We start from the raw sequence: 19,852 nt of genomic DNA on the forward strand, positions 1-19,852 counted from the left end.
TAACCTGAGTTATCCTTCATTTCCCGAGATGTGGAAATAATGATGTAATGGCACGTTCCGTACTGACGTGGCGTTTTTTTTTTTTTTCCATAGACAACCTCGTGCAGCCCCAGAAGTCAGCACTCCCCACGAGTTAGAGCTATGGGCTGTTGCTAATATCGATATGGGTTACATTTAACCCGTAACATCTTCTGTCTGCGTGTGGCAGGTGCTCTAAATGTGTATTTCTTCTGAATGATTTAAATTTACTTCCCAAGTGAAAATACGGATGCTGAAGGGGGGTGACAGTGACAGAGACCACCCGCTTCAAAGAATGCCACTAAGAGCGGGGAAATTTTTGTTCTTATTGTATGTTACCCACAAACAGCTGAAATCTTCTGGAATGTCTATCACTACTGCCCGAGGCTCAGAAGCGTAACTAACCTTTGGATTGCTAATCTTTACAAGGACTTAACAGCTGCATTCTCCTACCAGCGCGGTTTTTTGCTTCCGACTTGGAACGCCAGCGAAACGCCAGCGACCAGCGTTGCGCCAGGTGTGGCAGCAGTTTTAATTGCAGCTCTTCTTCTTGATAAGCTTACGGAAAAAATTCTATTGATGATCATTCCAAAGTTCGGTTTTAAGAAAACTGATAACCTTGCTCGCTACACGCTATCGGGCTTATCGTTGGTGGGCGTTGACAGTTTTTAACTGTAGCGCTTCTATAGGTGACTTTGTTTTGACTCCTGGGGCACAGGGGGCTTACGGCATGTAGGAGCAGTATAGAGCCGGCACAGGTATTATTTAATTCCCCAAGGCAAAAGCTCAGTATCTTCACGTGGGCATCTAGTGTGATAGTACAGAAGGAAGAGAACTGCGGGCTGTAGAAATAGCTAAGCGTATTTATCATGTGCTCCAGGTACATTCAATGACAGGCTTTCCTTCCCTCCCACTTTTCCTCCAACATTTAATCAACTTCAAATTAGTAGCATTGGCACTCTGATGATGGAGAAAGGCCTAGGCCAGCCGGCCAGGTTACACCTTATCACACAGCTCTTCAAAGCAAGACCCGCTTGCTGGGAAGGGGTCGCGCTCTCAGCTCAATCCAAGTCTCTGCTTCATTTTCCAGCGGTGTGGCCAACATCTCACATCACCTCCGCTCCTTTAGAAATATTACTCTTTGACAACTCACCAGCGGAAGAAACGCCAGGCTGGCGAGGGGAGTTGAATGAATGAAAGAAGGGTGTTTTGCCCGTGGCAGAAAGCGTGGGAAGGGCTGTGCCCGATGAGCCCTGCCCTGCGCCTACGCGCTCCAGCACCGGGGGAGAAGCGGGGCTGGACGCGCCGAGAGGGAGAAGTAGTTTTGAGTTGCGCACGTTCGCTCAAGCGCTGAGTGAGTGAATTCCGAGGCAGTAATGTAAGCAGACAAATGAAAGGTCTCTAGCCTTTAGAGTGGGGCATCAGTTTATAAAAGAGATACAGAGAGAAGACAAGGAAAAAAAAAAAATACAGTATGCGTTTTTACTGAAATCTCACAAGTCATTTGTCTGGGTAGGGGAGAGGAGGTAAAACCAACATCAACTTCACACGAGTCGGTTCTGTGGGTGGGGGAAGAGAGAGAGAGTGCCTTTGTTACAGTCGTGGGAAGGGTAAGAGAGCGCTTCACGGTGAAACTTGGATAAAACTGACATCAAGCAACTCAGAAAACAACCCAACTTCTAGAACCTTAGAAGCTACAAAAAGCAAAATTTTAAATGAGTTACATTTATTCAGTTAAAAAAATTGACAGTTAGTAATGGTCACATGAACACCAGGGAACTGTATCTACATTTCCTGACGTCAATATGAGCGGCACTGGGGTTTTTCTGTTTGTTTTCTTTTACGTATACAAATCTAATGCCAGTTAAAAAAAATACAAAACAAAACTGAAACCCAAGACACTGTGAAATCAACACTGCTTAAAAACTCAAAATTCAATCTGATATATTTGAAAATAAATAATTTTTAGCTTTCTTGTTAAAAAAAGACAACTCGCCAACTGCTTTCAAAGCAGTAACATCTTTAAGACCGTTCCCAGAAGTGTTTCATAAATAATTACCCATTGATTGTCTATTAATGCAGCATCTCTCAGTCTCAGCTGGGGTCTCTATATTAGGCCATACAGTATTTTGTTCAGACACAGTGTTTTGTTTTGTGTTCCCCCCCCTCCCCTCCTTTTTATTTAGGTACAATTTCTTTGAATATAGCATATCATGCTGGCAAAATTCATGCAGATGACGTAGCATGAAGCATAGCAGAGCTTAAAATCACCTGTTCAACAACAAAAAAAAAAAAGACAAAAAGAAGACAAGGAATGTAGTGTTAAAAATCATGAGAGTGAAAAAGCAACTATCCAGTCTCATGGACAACCAAGACAATTTCAAACGTTCTCTCACAGTTGTCTCATCTACAACGATTTGTTTAAATATGTCTTTTTAAATCCAAATTCACTTAAGTCTCTTCAACTTTTTCCACCAGGGATAAGTAAAAAAATAAAAGGTTAATTATTAAAACTAGTCTCTTTTCCCTTTTAATCAAAATAACCATTTTCCAGCCCTCTGACTGTACAACTGATTTTAATAATGATTTCAAATAGAGAAACTTATGAATCTGACACGTTTGACATCTCCTGATGCCACGACATTTAAAACACTCATAACAATACCTGGGTTAAATCTCTGAAAATAGAAACGGTTCTTGAATCGACTTCCACATTTGAAAAAGGCCACATCTTTACACCTTCAGAACGTTTTCACGCAAATCATAATCCTAAGGGACACTTAGAATTACTGAGCAGGCAAACGAGCCTCCAGATGATTCTCTCTCATAGGCAACCGTGCAACTTAAAAAGCCTCCCTCCAAGGAAGCTGTCCTCGCTCATCCCTTCCCCTGGCCATATAAAACACAAAGCCAACCGGTTTTAGAAGCCTTTTTAATCTTGCACGTTGAGCCTCGAAGGATCACCATAGTAAAGAAACATTTTCCAGAAATGTCTCTCTTGACAGTCTTACGCATGTTATTCCTCGACGCCCCCCCCCCCCTTTTTAACAGTTTCACTGACTAAAGAAATAAACTGTTTTTCAAATAGTCTTTTCAGTAAAGTGCTTGTTATTACTCCAAAAAAAAAAAAAAAAGAGAAAGTGCTATTTGAGTCTTAAGAGGATTTCTTTTTCTGTGAAAAAACTGCCAGATATAGCTTTATTTTACTCTTTTTTACATAAAGCTGAAATGAAACCTATCTCTTGTAAGGATACCGGGTTACTAATTTTGGTGTTTGGCAGTAGGCAAGATGCCCACAGAAGGTGGTGACACACTGGAACCGTAGTGCAGAAGGTAAACCTTCTAGGTGAAATGGAAGGCATATGGAGAGCTCCTACTAGAATCCTTTCATATTTATATACAAATATAATATATATTAAATATAATATAAAAATAGCTATATTCTTTTTCTCTGAAGTTATCCTAGAAGCTTTTCTTCGAATCCTCACCCATCGCAGGCAAACAATGTCTGTCTCCTAAAACTCCATGCAACTATGCCGTCTTTCACTCCATCAGGTATCACCAGCCCATTTCTTCATAAATACCATCCTCTCCTTAACAGACTCCTTCCCTTCTGTCAGAGCCATTCGGTAACGTTTGCGCTCCAGAACCTGCAGCATCACAGCATTCGTTATCATGCTATTTATTAGGATGTTGCAAATAAGTCTATGCCTGTAGTAAACGAGTTGGGCAGAAGCAAAAAGCTGATTAAGAAAGAGGCGATAGCCTGGTCCTCTCCCCACTAAGGATGGAGGACAGTTCGGCAATTGATTCAGCAGCAGGGGAAGCTGCAGACCCTTTAAAAATACACTTTAGTCATCAGCTGTGAACCAAAGCATCTGCATCCTTGCACGGAATCTGGAGCAAGTCCTACATACTCGCTTCTCTAAAAAGCTCGCCTGATTCGTGGCAGGAATTTTTCGAATGCGTGCTATATTTTTCCAGTTTCTTTGAATTTCCCCATCTCCTCTACTTTCTCTGCTAGCTGGTAGTTCTGTAATTGAAGGACCTCTCTCTGAGGTTACAAAAAGCTTCTTGATCAAAGCGTACATTTCTATAGTTCTCTTTCAGCAGCCATGCTATTGTCATCATCTAATTTCTCTCTCATCTAGTTTAGCCTTTTTACTGACAGACCTATAGCAGCACACCAGAGTATTTGGGAAGGGGGAAACAGGAAGAGAAGTTTAAATGAAGCTTTATATAAAAAGCCGCATCATTAACTGTCTGGCTGGTATCTCTATTTTCTGTAATTCTCAGTATAATAGCTTAATAAACCTATTTTACCACTATTCAATAGTTCTAACAGCACTATTAAAGCTCTCCCAGTTTTCTTTTTTAGTGCTATATTATTATTGTATTTGCTTAAAAAATTTTTAATCTAACCTATCTTCCATTAAGCAAAAGTACTGATAGCACAGACTTCTAGTCAACGCAGCTTAATTTAGAAACAGGTGGAATGGCGTGGTAGGGGGATCGGAGAGCAAGGCAGGGATTTCTTTACATAGAACTTTACAGAAAGAGGTTTCTGACAATTATTCCAGCCCAGAAAACCCTTTAAAGAAGGGGAAGTGTTCCTTGCTACGTTTGGTATTGGCATCTGTTCCTTCCTCCAGGTTGCAAGAGGCTTCTCGGAGCAGAAAGCAATCCGATTCTCTTTGGTACTGTGTTCCTCACACTCTCCTTCCTCGTTCACTACTGTGCTTTTTGGTGCCAAACTCTTGCTTTGTAACTGGGGGAATAACAAAAGATCTACCGGTGGGACACGTGCAGAGGCAAAGGCTGGCCTCAAAAAGCAACCAACTATCAAACGCTCGGCTAAACTGCTATCACCTTCTCGCGGGTTTGGTTCATCCAGTAACACAATCAAACTGTTTCACAGTACAAAATAGTCCACCACCGTTTGGTTACATTCATTCAACTCCTCCTCAGTATTCAAGATTAATCCAGCTTTCTCTCTCTAGTACTAATTTTAACTGCTTTTACTGGTTTTGATTTTAATTATCAGACCTATCAGCATTTATTCATTTTCTTCTGAAGTTCTGGTTTCCACAAACTAGTACCATAAAAACCTACTGAACATTTACTTAAAATAGCACATCATATCTGTTGGAACTTTTTATTTTCTTTATAAAGTGAAGTTGCCTTCTGAAGTCTTAGTTCAGTGGTATCTCTTAAATCAATAGCCTGGTAGTGTTAAATGCAATCATGATCTCCCCCAACACACATCTGAAACGCTACGAAAATGATTAAAAAAACCCCAACAACAAAAAATCAGCTTACTATTCCAAAAGGAGTAATCGCTACTTTTTGATTTTTTTGATCTTTTAAGAGTATTACCTTCAAGGTCTGAGATTTTAGAGACTCCTCTGTTTCCGGCTAGTGTTTGAGGGGGAGCACCACTCAAAAATGCTCAGGTTCTCAACTCAGACCATTGTTAAAATCAACACGGTACAGAAATAGCTATGAAGTAGATACACAAGTTTGGCTGACAATGTACTAAGACTTCAAAATTGAAAATGGTTACAGATTCGAGACGTTGTAATTCAAGATGTTCAACATTATCACCTGAATTAAAATCAAGGCACTATGGGTTTTGTTGTTGTTGTTAAAATGACCCTGAATTAGTTCTGACTAATTTTTGAAGGAGAATAAAAAGATTCCAACATATTTTAACAAGTTACAATTCTCACCACAGAGAAAGTGGTTAAAAAGTGCCCAAAAGGTTATTAAATGTAAATATATTTTTGTGCAAATTACTCCTATAACTGAAACATTCTTGAAAATTACTCTCATTTTTTTTTAAACCTTTTACATAAATATTTCCAACTATGAACTATATCAAAAGATAGCTTTGGGGAATAAAATTCCAAACCATCCGCAAGAAAGCAGTGCAAATTCCTATTTTTCAAATAAAACGATGAATTAATTATGAAATGATGGATGATATTCGTGAATCTGAATGTCCTGAACCCTGATGCATGATCACCAGTTCAAACAGCTTCAACAATAATTTAACTTCGAGAAGTCAACTAACCAACACACGATATACCTCACCGAACAAACCCTGACATCACAGACAAAGCACAAACGAGAGACTTGTGCCCACATTAAGGGTGAAAATAATGATGCATCATGTTGTAAACAAAAGGGTAGAACAGAGGAAAACATTAGTCTGAGTATGGCGTGAGAATTTAGGGAAACATATTCAAACCTACAAATAACAGATTACATTTTCATGCATCATATAAAATATTTTGCTCTTTCTCCTTTTATGCAGACATATACACAATATTTTACAGCATCTGTACAACAGAGAACTGGATTTCACACAACATTTTCAAAATATTTACTGTCCCATAATCATCTGAAAAAAATTAGATGGTTTTTGGACTATATTCCTGGCATTTTTTTCTGCTAATTCAAACAATTCCTCCGTGTCCATTTTAATACTTTAAAAATGTACAGGATTGATAAAAATACCAGTATTTTCAGCATCCCTCTCATTTCAGTCACATTTTGAGATTTCACCTGGACAAATTAACACATGGCAGCAAATCCTTTAGAACACAGAAACCGGGGCAACTATCAAAGTTGGCCATGTCCCCATCGCCATCTTCTGGCTTTTCTTAACAGATGCCAGAAGTTAGAAGTAGATCTCGACACGGTGATGTTAGAAAGCCTTCGTACTACTACCTCTGTAGCCTCAGTGCAACGGTTTGTGGAGCAGCCCCCTGCCGGTAGTTTGCTTCAAGAAGAGGCAGAGCCCCACGCTATTGTGGCTGAACTTTGGAAGGATCAGTCATCTTGTCAGTTCTGTGTCGCGAAAGTTGCTGCTGCTGCTGCTGCTGCGACTGATGCTGCTGGTGGTGGGACTGAGTAAAAGTGCTTTGTTGTAGTGGGAAAGCAGCAGAGAGGATAAGCTGAGCTGACTGATTTCCATGAAGTAACCTGGATGTCTAAAACATGCAAATAGCAAAAGATTATTTTTCCTGCTGCACTGAGAAACACAGGTTTAACTTTTCACAAGGGTTCAATCAAAATAAACTTCTGATTTGGTCATTTAAGCTGAGCAAACAACGCAAAGATTAGTTCATACTAATAAGGTTAATTAGAGCATCTGACCAATTAAGAAAACAGCTGTAACCGGTCTTCCTAATTTCCCGTGACAATGGGTAGGAACACACGGCAATTTGTCTCCATTTCAAACCACAAGAGCACAACAGGGCTTAAGGAATCTGTTAGAACAAGTGCAGGTGGCTGTCATTGCGGTCAAATGAAAAACCAGTGCATGACTTGTCACAGATCACATTTACCCCTCCCTCCCCAGACAAAACGAACAAAGAAACTGCCACATTTGCAGACCCCAAACATCCTCTTTGAAGGGATTTAGTTACTATTGGAAACAGTACTTAGTTTTAATATTAAACTTCTTGGAATCAAAAGATGATGGTTACTGAAGGAAAGTGACAAAGGATGGGTACAAATGCACTTGGATGCCTCAATCCAGAAACACAGTCTGCAGCAGAAAGTAAACTACATCGACCGCAGCACCTACAGAACCAGACCGTAAGGAGCCCCAGTCAGCAGAAGCAGGAAAAGCACTTTTCTCCCTTTTTAAAGAGCATTTGCTTCACTTTGAATTCTAGCACTTTTAATAGTTCGTATTAAAAATACCAAACTTTTGCCTAGAAAGAAACGCTAGGACAGGAACAGACCTTTGGAGATCTTCATCTTTCACAGATCTTCTGTTTTTTTTTCACCAGAACCAAGTCAAAATTGTACCAGCTTTATAATTTAGAAACAGAGATGCAAATACTACCAAGCCGCTAAACAGCACCGTTTTTACGGTATTTATCTGACTTGTGAGAGAACAAATTCAAACCTGTGCTCTGGTTTGATTCAGTTCAAGAGCCTCCCACTGCATAAATGAGTGCCGAAACTCAAATCACTAGGTACTCTACAGCTCTCTTTTTGAGAGTTAACCAGCAGCTGAAAAGCCTTTGCCCGATACATGACTAAAATTGGTATGTTCCCGTGACAGATTTTTTTAACAAGTCAATATTTTCTGTCAATGACCTAGTGAAAGAAAAATTTACTCAGCCCTAAACAGAACCGTAACCATTCCTTGTGCATATAAATGCAGGTTAAGCCTCCAGTTACTTACTGCATTTGTATATATCCCACCTATGCACAGGGTCCCAGATTTAGTGCAAACGGGAGACCACACATAGTAAGAAATACTTGCAAAATAAGGATTTTCAATTATGTATACTCTTAAAGAGTAAAAAAAAAAAAAATAAATTGACAATTCCAGAGTAGTTAAAGAATGTCAGGAATGTGCACAAAGTACATTGTGATTGTTACGTGGACTTTATCTTTCTTTAGAGAAGGCAACATCAGAGGCCAAATTAAGATTTTTTTTAACTCACACCTTCTTGGAGGCGCTTCCTCTCTAGTGTTCTAGCTACTAATACATCTCCCTCACCAGATTCACCTGCTGGGTGAGCTATGTGCCAGCGATTAATTGGAATCAACAAATGTCAACAGATTTCCCCATCAATTCTTTCTACCCTCTGTTTCTTTTCTTTTTGAGATTTCCTATTTCTAAACTCCTTGGGTTTTGCCTTCCTTCTCTTTTGAGCCAATCTCTCTTCTTCGTCCACTAAAACAAGGTTCTTCTCCACTCTTTGCTTACAAGGTGACTTGCTGCTCAGCCTCCCCTGTAGCCTCGTGTTATGGGGACATGTCCTGCTTTGGGCTGCATGCTGCTTTCCAGACCAACCAATTCTGTTTGAGATCATCTCTCATACCTTCTTGCATTAATACGTGAAAGCAAAGAAAATGCAAGCTGCTTTACAGGGAAACATCTGTTTTTTCATCCCATGCTCAATAAAGAGCAGCAATTCAAAGGGAAGAAGATATAAAAACAGGGCAAAGCATAGAGTGGAACTGCAGGAAAGGCAACCTCTCCTTTAAGTAGTAAGATTTGAAAGAATGGATTCAGGATAAGGATATCTCATGCATCAGGCTTGTTCATAGCTTACTGTTTTAAGCACTCTGCTTTCATACAAAGCACCCCCAGGATAAGCTAGCGCTGCTGAAAGTATCAGGACTTTGAAAAATGTGAAGAGAATGCTGCATTACCTGTAGGAACTGCTGGGGGTGCTGGGTCAGCTGCGGCTGAGCTGGTTGCTGAACTGTGGTGAGCTGCTGCTGCTGCTGGTCTTGCTGACTTTGCTGCTGCTGCTGCTGTTGCGTTATTGACAAAGTCTGTGGCTGCTGCTGTTGGGCAGCAAAAGTGGGATAAGCCGTCACCACCTGTCCCATAAACATAGTACTCGGTACCATTACCGCGCCGCACGCTACTGGGGCCGTGACAAGTTTTGTTACAAGTTGCTGACCTTGAGAAAATCTGTTAACAGAAAAAGACATTTGGAGTCCCTTTAGGAAAAAAAATATGAAGCATCACATGCACTTGAGCAACGCAGATTTGTCAGGTTCATACTTTGCTGCAACAATATTGGTTTTGATGAGCCTATGACCACGTTATTTTGGGCAAAGTTTAGTTTAAAGCTGTATCCATAGATAGTGAAAATAATAAACCACATGATTTTTTTAATGCTACTTTAGTTATTTTTGTATATGATGCAGCTGTGTAAGCACATCATTATAGCAAGTCATCTGAATATTGAAGATTTACCTGATTTGTCTTTCCTGTGTAAAAGTGGTTACTGCAGCAGCATTCTGGTTATTGTTCTGTGGTAAGCTGGAAGGAACCTGGACCACATTTCCTGTTGTTGGCTGAGAAATCACCATAGTGTTATACAAAGGTGCTGAGACTGTGTTCTGTGACTGACTGGCAAGAGAAGACTGTTGATTGTGTCCACTGATTACATTTTGTTGATTATGCTGGAAAGAAAAAAATATTTTAGGAGATCTTAATTTGAAAATAGCCAGGTACTACAGCTGCCCTGCTCACTGTCATTGCCCATTATTCACAACTGCCAATGTTTATCTATCACAAATTAATTCTTAATTTAAAGTACACAGGTATTTCTACTGACTGAGGATTGGAGGTGGAACTGGCCCTCAGACATCTGAAAATCTCTTAGATTAACCTCTTCTGTTCAGGTTATTTTTTTCCTGAATTTTTCAGCTACTTGCATACTGTTTGTTCAAGAGCCTGTTTTCCACTCTCTTAGCATCTCTGTGCCAGACTTAGACTAAAATGTGCACGTCACATCAATCAATTTCTTACTTGAAATTTTGGAACTAGCTTACTGCTGAGATGGTAACACTGTGCACCAGTAGTCTGCCTCTTCACAAATCTCAAAAAGAAAGTATGGAATTTGGATAAAGGCACAGAGGAGGGTGACCATAGAGTCCAAGGCATCAAGAGCCTTCACAAACAAAATAGTCAAACCCAGTAGAAGTATTCAGCTTGAAGAATAGGCTTCTATGGAGATACATGTGACAGAGGACTTTGAAATCATGTAAGAGTGAGAAGATGAAAAGTGAATAGTTGCTCCATGTGTTTCCCAGTATATGAGCCGGGTGGCAGGTTTAAAAACCAAACATAATTATAATTCACAGAAAGTAAAGGTGTAGAACACACTACGAGATACAGTGGATTTCAAAAGTCTACACGGAATTGAAAGAAACTAAATAAACTCATAGAAGAAAAAAGCTGTTACATTACAGATGGCATACAGCTATTGCATCTAACTGAAGTTGCTGAAAAATAGAAAAGTCATCTGCAGAAGCACCAATATATGCTTGTCCTGTTCCTATGCTTTCCTAGTTATTTACTCTCTGGACACCAAGTTTCAAGCTCACCTAGTACAAATTTTATGTTGTGTGTTCTGTCCACAGAAAATTCATAGGACATTCAAAGAAAGGCAAACTAAAAGTTTTCTCGATACTGGTCTTTCCAAAAAGCTACTTGTTATTAATTATTTACATGCCTAAGTCTTAAAAGAAAAACAAGATCTGAAATTGCATTATCAAGAACAGAAATGCATTTCAACTGTAAAACTTGGAACACGAAGAAATTAATACAACTCAAAGTACACCGGTCAAAAAACAGTTTGGGAGGGGGATGTCAGGGAAGCTATTGTTGTGTTTCAGCTATGATTTTCAGCATATATATATATGTTATCAACCAAAATCAAGAATGAGAATTTTACCTGTGTTGCAGTACTCTGCAAAGGCTGTTGCTGTATCATGTGTGGAGTACTTATATGGCCTGTGTTCATCCCACTCTGAGTCTGATTACTCTGAACAACTTGACCTTGCATGTTTATTGGCGTAAGCTGCTGAACATTTGAAGAATTTCCAGACGCAAGCTGCACAGAACCAAAGTTGAGTCCAGAAGTTGACTGCTGCAAGAACATCTTAAAAAACAAATCCACAAGTTAGCTTTTAAGAAAAATCTGTTAATTGTTTAAGATGCTTTACAGAAACTAAACTTAATTTTTTTTAAATCAATATAAAATAAAGTTTCATCTTAGCTATTAGAAGTGTTGAAACAGCACTGCATCCACCAACAGCGAAAGGTCCAACTCCCACATAGGGTCAGTATTCAGAGACTCTATCTGATAAGATAGAAATCAGAATCCCGATTTATAGAGCCCTAAACATTAAGGTTTAATATTTGTTCTTAAAAAAAAAAAAAAGTGTTATTTAGAGACTAATTTTTAATGTAGTCTACAACTGCCTAAAGACAAAATGTATTTGAGATCACACTTCTATTTGTAAGATCTCCAGCAGTGAAACTAATTCAAATGAAGAAAATCTCAGAATCAATGGATCCAGGTATAGCACCAAGAATGTCATCTTCCTTGGCAATCACAAGATCATAATGATTACAGTGAACCTTCCAACATCGTTGTAATAAACTGAATTCAGCACAAAAATACTTCAGTCTTTACAAAAAGTTAGGCCCAAGACTACAAGGAGACAGGGCAATAAAGTAGAATGTGCAGCACTGAGGTATTTTCCCTAGTTTCCACCGTCCTGAATACGGTCCCTTCCCCAGTGGGAAGGGAAGGGATGGGAAGAGAGCTATGAATCTCTCCTTTTGAGGCATCTCTAAGGCAGGCTACTGCTGGCAGGTTTACGCTAGACACGATAAAACACTGAAAATGGCACATGCCAGAAACTCCTACTCTGCAACAGAATTTAAGCAACATACTCAATACACTCAGGAAGTAATTTTTTCTATTTTTCACTCACAAACCACACTGAAAATATTTAGATTACTTCCTTAAGGTGCATTATAGTTTTGGGTGGGGTTTTTTTTTTAACTAGAAAAACCCAATAGGGTCATTCTTTTCTTCCAAAGACAGCTGCTGAAAAGAGAATGACAAAATCAGAAAAAAATATACTGGTTAAAATACAGAAATCAAGTAGTTGGCTGTTGGACTGAGTAATGCATCCTCTAGACTTCTTATCCAGCTCAGTAAGTACACCAGTATGCCACGCAAAGTAGAACCATTCCACCAGAAGGGTGCGTGAGAGGACCACAGCCTTATAGTTAGGAGAGTTTAAGAAACAAAAGGTATGCATTTGCCACCTTCGAGCTAAAAGAGGGAATAAATGCTTATCTTGCACATTTTAATGGATTAAATATTATAACGGCTGCAAAACTTTGCAAGAAGTAACCACCACTTCATCCTTTTACATTTAGATTTCAACATAAGCTAGGCTTGAGCTGCTCAGCATTGAAAAGCTACACCGGGGCACTTCCAGATACGTTCAGAAGCAAAATGATAGGTACCTCAGGAACAGCAGCTTCAGGTGCTATGGATTTTAGGCACATTAGGTCCAGATGGCAGCTGACAGGGTGTAGGGAAGACCAACTTGTGGAATTAAGTGCCCAAGTCTCATTTTAGATGGCTGAATTTTCTACAGATCAAACCTGTATGAGTTACACCAACTCACCTGGAGCCCTTGGCCGTGGACAATTTGAAGCTGCTCTTGAATCTTACGCAACTCTTCCTGTTGTCGATGAATATTTGCCTCTATCATGCGTGTTCTTTGCTCTAGCTGGTCCTTTAGATGCTGCATAGCTCCTAATTGAGCTGAAAACTGAAACACAGGCTGTAGTGTAATGAATAAAGTAAGAGCTGAGCAAAAATAATGACATTTTATTTACAAGCAATAAATACACTCCTCCACAGTCACAATGAAATCAAGCACTGCTTTTTGAACTGCTAATAACCGTAATCTGAGGACACATTCATTAGTACGAAAATGTCACAGAACTCACATTTAATTGATGCATCAGAATTGGTGAACTAAAAAAAAAACAAACCAACAAACCCATAGCAAAAGAAATTGACTGGTGTCCAGAACACCAAGACTCTATAAAATGCCTTAGTAATTTACAAGGTACTGTGGATGTTAAAGCTCTCTCAGGTTAAAAATTAGAATTGTACCAGTTTAGTAAAAAAAATTACCCAGAGCTAAAACATATGCAAATAACTTGGGAATACCCTCAGTCACAAACCATTGAAGGCTGAGCCCACAGAGAAATGATGTTAGCCACTTCTGTTCTTTCAAAGACACCTGCTACAGGTCACAAGTCAAAATAAAGTTTTGATACTTATATCCTACCTACAGGATGTATCAGTTGGACCTGATACCACAGTTCTTATTTCACAAAAGTGTTTCATAGACTAAGTTGTCTTGTGTTAGAAACATATGCGTAGAAAGTTACCAGCATAGTTGATGGATTTTTAAATTCATATCCTAAAACATTTTACCTTAAATTATGTTTGTATCTGTTTCTAATGGCCAAGGCTGAAAACTATATCCACACAAATAACAAGAAATAAGTGTCAAATTGGGGAATTTGCTCATTTCAGGAGAACAATGTTAAAGGTGTCTTTGGCACCAAACAACTTGATTTCTTAAAAAGAAATTAACCTTATATTCAGAACAAGACTGTTTAAAAAATAATAAACAATAAACCAACTTAACCCATACCTGGGACATGCCAGACTGGAGCTGTAAAGTTGTAGGCTGAGACATTGTTGGCTGCGCTACTGGTTGTCCAAGAGACTGGGAGCTTAAAGACTAGGATTTAAAAAATTGTTCCATAAATGGACGAGAATGAACTTCATACTTGACAAGAAATATTTCTTTACATAAAGTGTCAATTCCAAAACAGCATCATATGAACATATAGTAAAAACAAGTAAATGTTTCCTGAAATATCTAACCTTAAATATTAGAGAACTAGGAACACAAGAGCAACTGATTGTATAAATAATATATATACAATTTTTCCACTGCTAAAAATATATAAAAGCAGTAGGTATAACACAGGAAAAACAGAAATTACAATTACAAGTGTTTTAAAAGTCTCATTTGTAGTAAGGAAAAGACTTTTCAACAAGTTTGGAAGTTGACTCCTTTGATTTATTCTTAAACAAGTAATTTTTAAAAGTGCATATTTTAATAAGCATCTTATTTTTGAAGTGAATGTATTAGCTCAACTGGAACATAAGCACCAGGTACATGAAGCATGACATCATCTCAACAAGGTTTCAGAAACTGTATGAAAGTTTTCACTAATATTAATATTCTTAGAGTCATAAATTTACATGAATTCTCTATAGGGATACACAGCATCACATTACCAATTTCATATATATATATATGTAATTGCCTATATACATGTATATATTAAAAATGCAGAATTGCAGAAAGAAGTTACATGTGGGTGGGTGAAAGCAGACATTCACACACAATCTTGCAAACCCTAATGCTAAAAAATACATACTTATATGCTTAATTATATACCCAGTATACCCAAGTTGCATATTGATGATACAGTTCTGATAGTCATGTATTCCAAGTGAAACTGTTACAGTTTAAATTATGTGTTTTCAGAAGAAATAAAACAAAGGTTATATGGATTTAATAATACCTTTTAAAGGTGAATTACACTGATTAATACAAAATTTTTCTCTGAAGAGTTACCTGACTACTCAGAGATGATCTTCTTTGCGCAGTCTTTTCATGACCAGATAAGCTTTGCCTTGGAGGAGTGCTAGTGTCCACCGTCATTTTAGTTGGCGTTGCTGACAACGTACAGAGTTACAACAGAAAGGGACACATTAATCTCAATTCTGCAATGTAATAATCAAATCACAGGAAACTTTTCATAACTAAAAAACACTTAAGGTTTGGACTCTTTTTTTACCCAGACTATCCAACAATAATGCAATCTAACAGACTGCAACAGGCTGCTACTGTACTTTTAGAAGTAGAAGTCACTATACAAGCTGTGAAAATCTGAGTGGTCAGCAGATCTCTGAACCCTCAAAAAGAACATTTTCAGTTGCACGCTTTTCACAAAACGATGATTAACTACTAGTTATGCATTAATTAAAAGTAAGTAAAGTAGGAAGGTTTTAGGTTTACTAGGAAGGTAATTATATTTTCAATAGTTGGTGCTCACATGAATGATCTGATACTGCAGTATGTGAAGATTTTCTTGAACTCCTGGAGGAAGCAGAAGGTGTGGGGCTGGTATCAAACCTTTCCAGTGCTTCTTTGAGACTCACTGTGTTTATGTGGTTGTCAGACCCAGAGTCCTGACTCTGAAAAGACACACAGAAAAAACAATTATTTCATCTGATTCAGCACACAATGTACATTTCTGCTAGCAAATATTTAAAACCATGCTGTGGCTAATCAATCCCCTTACACAGATGACTGTGCAGAAGCAGTGGCCTGGTTGATGTCTGTAAGCTGAGTTTCCGTTTGTGGCTTTTATCCTTGGGAAAGAAACCAAACCAAAGGCATATGAACCTAGAAACTAAAATGCATGCAGACATAGGCCGCAAACTGACTGCTGAGTTGACCTCCTTCTCTAGCAACTCAGTTCATTCTGAACACCTGTTTAACGAGTGAACTGCTTATTCTTTTGAGGAAGGATGAGTTAATTCCACAAGAAGGAGTGCTGTCAAGTGAAACTTGCTGAACTGCCAAGGGAAAACATTTCTGAACTGCCAGGGGAAAACACGACAGAGCATCTGCACAAGCTGGCTTATCTAAGACACACTGAGCTTCCAAAGACATTAATTCAGAATGAATTTTGTACACTTCTAAAAAGTGGGACAGAGTCACACAGTGGAACAGCTCCTGCTTTCCTCTTGTGAATTCCTTTGTGTGTTGACCTTAGTTTTTCACATTAAAGAACAACATTTATTTATGACTCAAACTCTGCAGGAATCAGATTGTAATAAGGACTTATGGATGTTGCCATGTTATAACTACATGCACATGAACTCATGAAAAGAGGAAGGTTAAGTGTTCAGGCCAGAATACAGTTAAACAAACACCCTACCAAGACTTCTTTGACCATTTTTAATAGTCATATTATTTAGAGATCAAAATAATTACTTTATCTGTAACAGGACAAAACACTTCTTGCTGCTGTGTATTTGCTTACATATTCTTTTTAGTATGAAAGAAAGATGAAGCAAAACAAAATTATATAAGACACTCACTTTATCTGCTGTTATCTCTGGAAGAGACTCCTCAATACCAAGTTCTCGTCGTCTTTCTGCTCTAACTTCTGCATAACTAGAAGAACAAACCAAATATGACTGCTATATTCTTGGATGACTTAGAAAACATACTTCAAAAAATAAGCTCCTCAGAGGTATTTTGCTTACAAAGTATCCCAGGAAGTTTTCCAATGTTTCTTTAAACTGCTATGATTTCTCTGCCTCCAAAACCACCAGTAATATAGCTCCCATGCCATTAGAATTTCTCTAATACAGATTTTTAAAAAAATAACTTACCTTACAACTGTGTGCGTACAGACAATAAACTCTGGCCTGGAATTCCACTGGTGATACGTGATATAGTAATGTGTTTGCAGCCAAATCCATTGTTGTCCCTTTGTAAGGAATCTGTAGTAACATGACTTCCCTTTCCCATACTGCATTACTATAAAAGTGAAGAATAAAGTTTGCAATATTTACAGACTGGAACGACAGTAATTACATAATAAACATATAGCTTCACATGGCCCAAAACCATGTCCAAATCCAGTATTATGACAATGACTAAAACCAGGTTTAAAACTGTAGCTTTCTTAAAAAAAAATTACACTGCATTTTTCAGAGAACTGCAGAATTCATTCTTTTTTTTTTATTTTTACATATTGTGAAAAACTTATGTGCAAAAAATTTAAATACAGTTTTATAAAGAAAACCGTAGCTAAACAGAAAGCTTATTCTATCACGTTTAACCACTTTTTGCATTTATTAAACATCACAGAGCCTTTTAAATGCTATTGGAAGAACTGGAGAAGTATTAATCACAGTGCTGTGCATTCCAATTTACCACAATAAAACTCATAAATTATAAGATAAAGTTAAATCTGCTTTGTAGTTGTGTATCAAAGAAAAAAAGATGAAGATCAGCAGTGCAATAATGTCAAATGAATGGGAGTAAGGGCACTTCACTCAACTCTATCACTAAATTTCACTACAACATTTGTACATTTGAACAAATGTTAAACCGACATCTATAAAGCAAACCCGTTCATTGTAGCAACTTAGTCGTACTCACAATGCTCGTGACATTTTGCCAGATTATCTAGATCATCCACATGATAATAATCATAGCCTGATGTTCCCAAAACTTCAAACGGAAGATAACCTATTATCGGAGGTGCCCTAATTAATACAAAAATTGATGTCATTTTATTTTCACACAAAAAAATCCAACCAAAAATTATTTCATTATATAACTTTTCTTGTTTACAGTATGTGCTCTGAAAAAAATTAAAAATTAAACCCAACACAAGCTATGCATACTTAATGCTGATTAGCGAACTCTAAATATTATAGTCACCACTCTGATTCAGCTACTATTGCTGCTATACATAGAAGGAATTGCACCTGTGATCCAAGAATAGGAACTTCCATTCTAAGCTATGTCTAGATGTGAACTCTTCGTTGGGTTCTTCAACAGTGCACATTTCCTAAAAAGTAAAAAAATAAAAATCTCTCTCAAAACTGCTCTATTCTAATTCATAAGCTCTTTCGCAATTCAGACTTACCTAAAGTTAGTAGATAACTCCACAATAGTTATAATGTTATTTTTAGACAGCTTCATTGGTTTTGCTTGTTCAGATACATAGTACTGAGGCAGAATCTAATCTCAGCTGTGCCAGGCTGACACTCAGTTGATTTAAATGGAACAACCCCGGCGTGAGATTAAACTCAAGCTCAGTATCTACAAACACAGTAGCACAAGCAGAAATCAATAGTTCCTGCAGTTATGCTTTTAACTTGTAACAGGCAAAGGAAGAGATGAAACACTCTCACCAGACACTCTGATTACAGTATATGCTTATAATGGGTAAAAAACAACATTAGCAAGATGGTCACATTACTTTGACTTTAGGAATAAGATTCTTCCTTTTAGTGAATACAGAGTATTCTAAAACACTTTGCCTCGAGGGTACAGGCAGCTACTTACACATAACACATTATTGTTACGTTTAGCACTCATGAACAGTAAGAGAATGACTATATTTCCATTATCACAACAAATCCTCAAGGTATTCTGTACATCGTTTTAAATGCATTCTGCTCAGACATATGCGCAATCACTGCATGTCAGTCACTTTCTGTTGTCCCCTTCCAGAAAGGTAAAGGTGCCCCACCAAGGACCGTGCCTCACGCTGAGACAGTACCAGAGATAAGTACCCCAAGCCAGTCAGTTCTTTTCCAAACAGCTACAGTACTGCCTTACAAGAAGAAAAAGGGATGATGGAATGCATGTTCGCCTACAAATACACCCCTCAAAGAATTACAATAAAATTAGAGATCAGTAAATATTTCTTTTTTTGGACACCTGCACACGTTTGACACACTTGTAGGAGCTTGCAATGGTATTCCCATTGCCAGGAACACAGTAGAATATACTGATGATCAGATACCACAACAGTTTCCTAAAGGCTAGAGTATGGAACCCGCTGCTGCGCTGACATAATAGCCCCGACAGATGTGGAGAGATGAGCACATTGCCACTCTGCAAACATCTAAATCAAACATCTAAACTAAAATGGTCCCGTAGAAAAATACAGTAGAAGGTTAACTCTTGTTCCTACAAAGGGACCACCTTCCTTTTCATTCTTTCAGGTTATAATACAAAGAGTTTAAGTGGATATTTTGCAGTTCTTTAAATAAATTCTATGAAAGAAAAAAGTAAACATATCTAGTCAATGTTTTTTCCTCACCCTCATTGGTGTAAAATCTAAAGACAATGACCAGAAAGCGAGTTATATGATGGAGGTAATGAACAAAGTTTGTGACTCTTGGTATGACTTTCAGTTAGCAAAACTTAACCTTCAAAACTGAAACTACCCCTAAAACCCAAAGGTCATCTACTTTCCTAAGATTACAGCATTTAATAAAGCACCACTCATAGCACAGTAAAAGAAATTACAGAGCAAGTGTATATCCTTGAGAAACAGTTTTGATTTGTTGTTTCTTTTAATATAATTATTTTGGCAGAAGTCAAAACAAAAGTAAAAATAACTAAAGTGCGGGTAGTAAAATCACAGTAAAACCACCATTGTTAGAGAGGGGCTAGCAGCAGGTTAGTGTCTGATTACTCAATGCATTTATATTAATGATTTACAGATATTCCCCTGTAAAATACCCCTGGGTAGAAGCTATCTTGTTTAACAAGGCATCTTGTTGAAGTTGTCAACAAGGCATTTAGAAAAGAAATACTTTCATTTGTAACAAAAAGTATT

At 38.0% G+C, this 19,852-nt stretch overlaps 1 protein-coding gene across 1 annotated transcript in view; it reads right to left on the reverse strand.

Moving 5' to 3' along the window:
* Positions 1-5,854: 5,854 nt before the first annotated feature.
* The window catches only part of CLOCK (clock circadian regulator), a 29,411-nt gene continuing 15,413 nt past the window's right edge, over positions 5,855-19,852 (reverse strand). Inside the window, 14 exon segments of the mRNA XM_009884983.1 lie at positions 5,855-7,013; positions 9,202-9,469; positions 9,758-9,966; positions 11,244-11,450; positions 12,836-12,853; positions 12,855-12,893; positions 13,000-13,158; positions 14,047-14,136; positions 15,046-15,146; positions 15,527-15,668; positions 16,581-16,656; positions 16,878-17,025; positions 17,653-17,759; positions 17,985-18,067. Coding sequence (XP_009883285.1) covers positions 6,828-7,013; positions 9,202-9,469; positions 9,758-9,966; positions 11,244-11,450; positions 12,836-12,853; positions 12,855-12,893; positions 13,000-13,158; positions 14,047-14,136; positions 15,046-15,146; positions 15,527-15,668; positions 16,581-16,656; positions 16,878-17,025; positions 17,653-17,759; positions 17,985-18,067 — 1,833 coding nt within the window. The 3' untranslated portion in view covers positions 5,855-6,827.

The sequence above is a fragment of the Charadrius vociferus genome, unplaced genomic scaffold (assembly GCF_000708025.1).
Source record: "Charadrius vociferus isolate BGI_N301 unplaced genomic scaffold, ASM70802v2 scaffold134, whole genome shotgun sequence".
In the NCBI taxonomy this organism is placed as follows: domain Eukaryota; kingdom Metazoa; phylum Chordata; class Aves; order Charadriiformes; family Charadriidae; genus Charadrius; species Charadrius vociferus.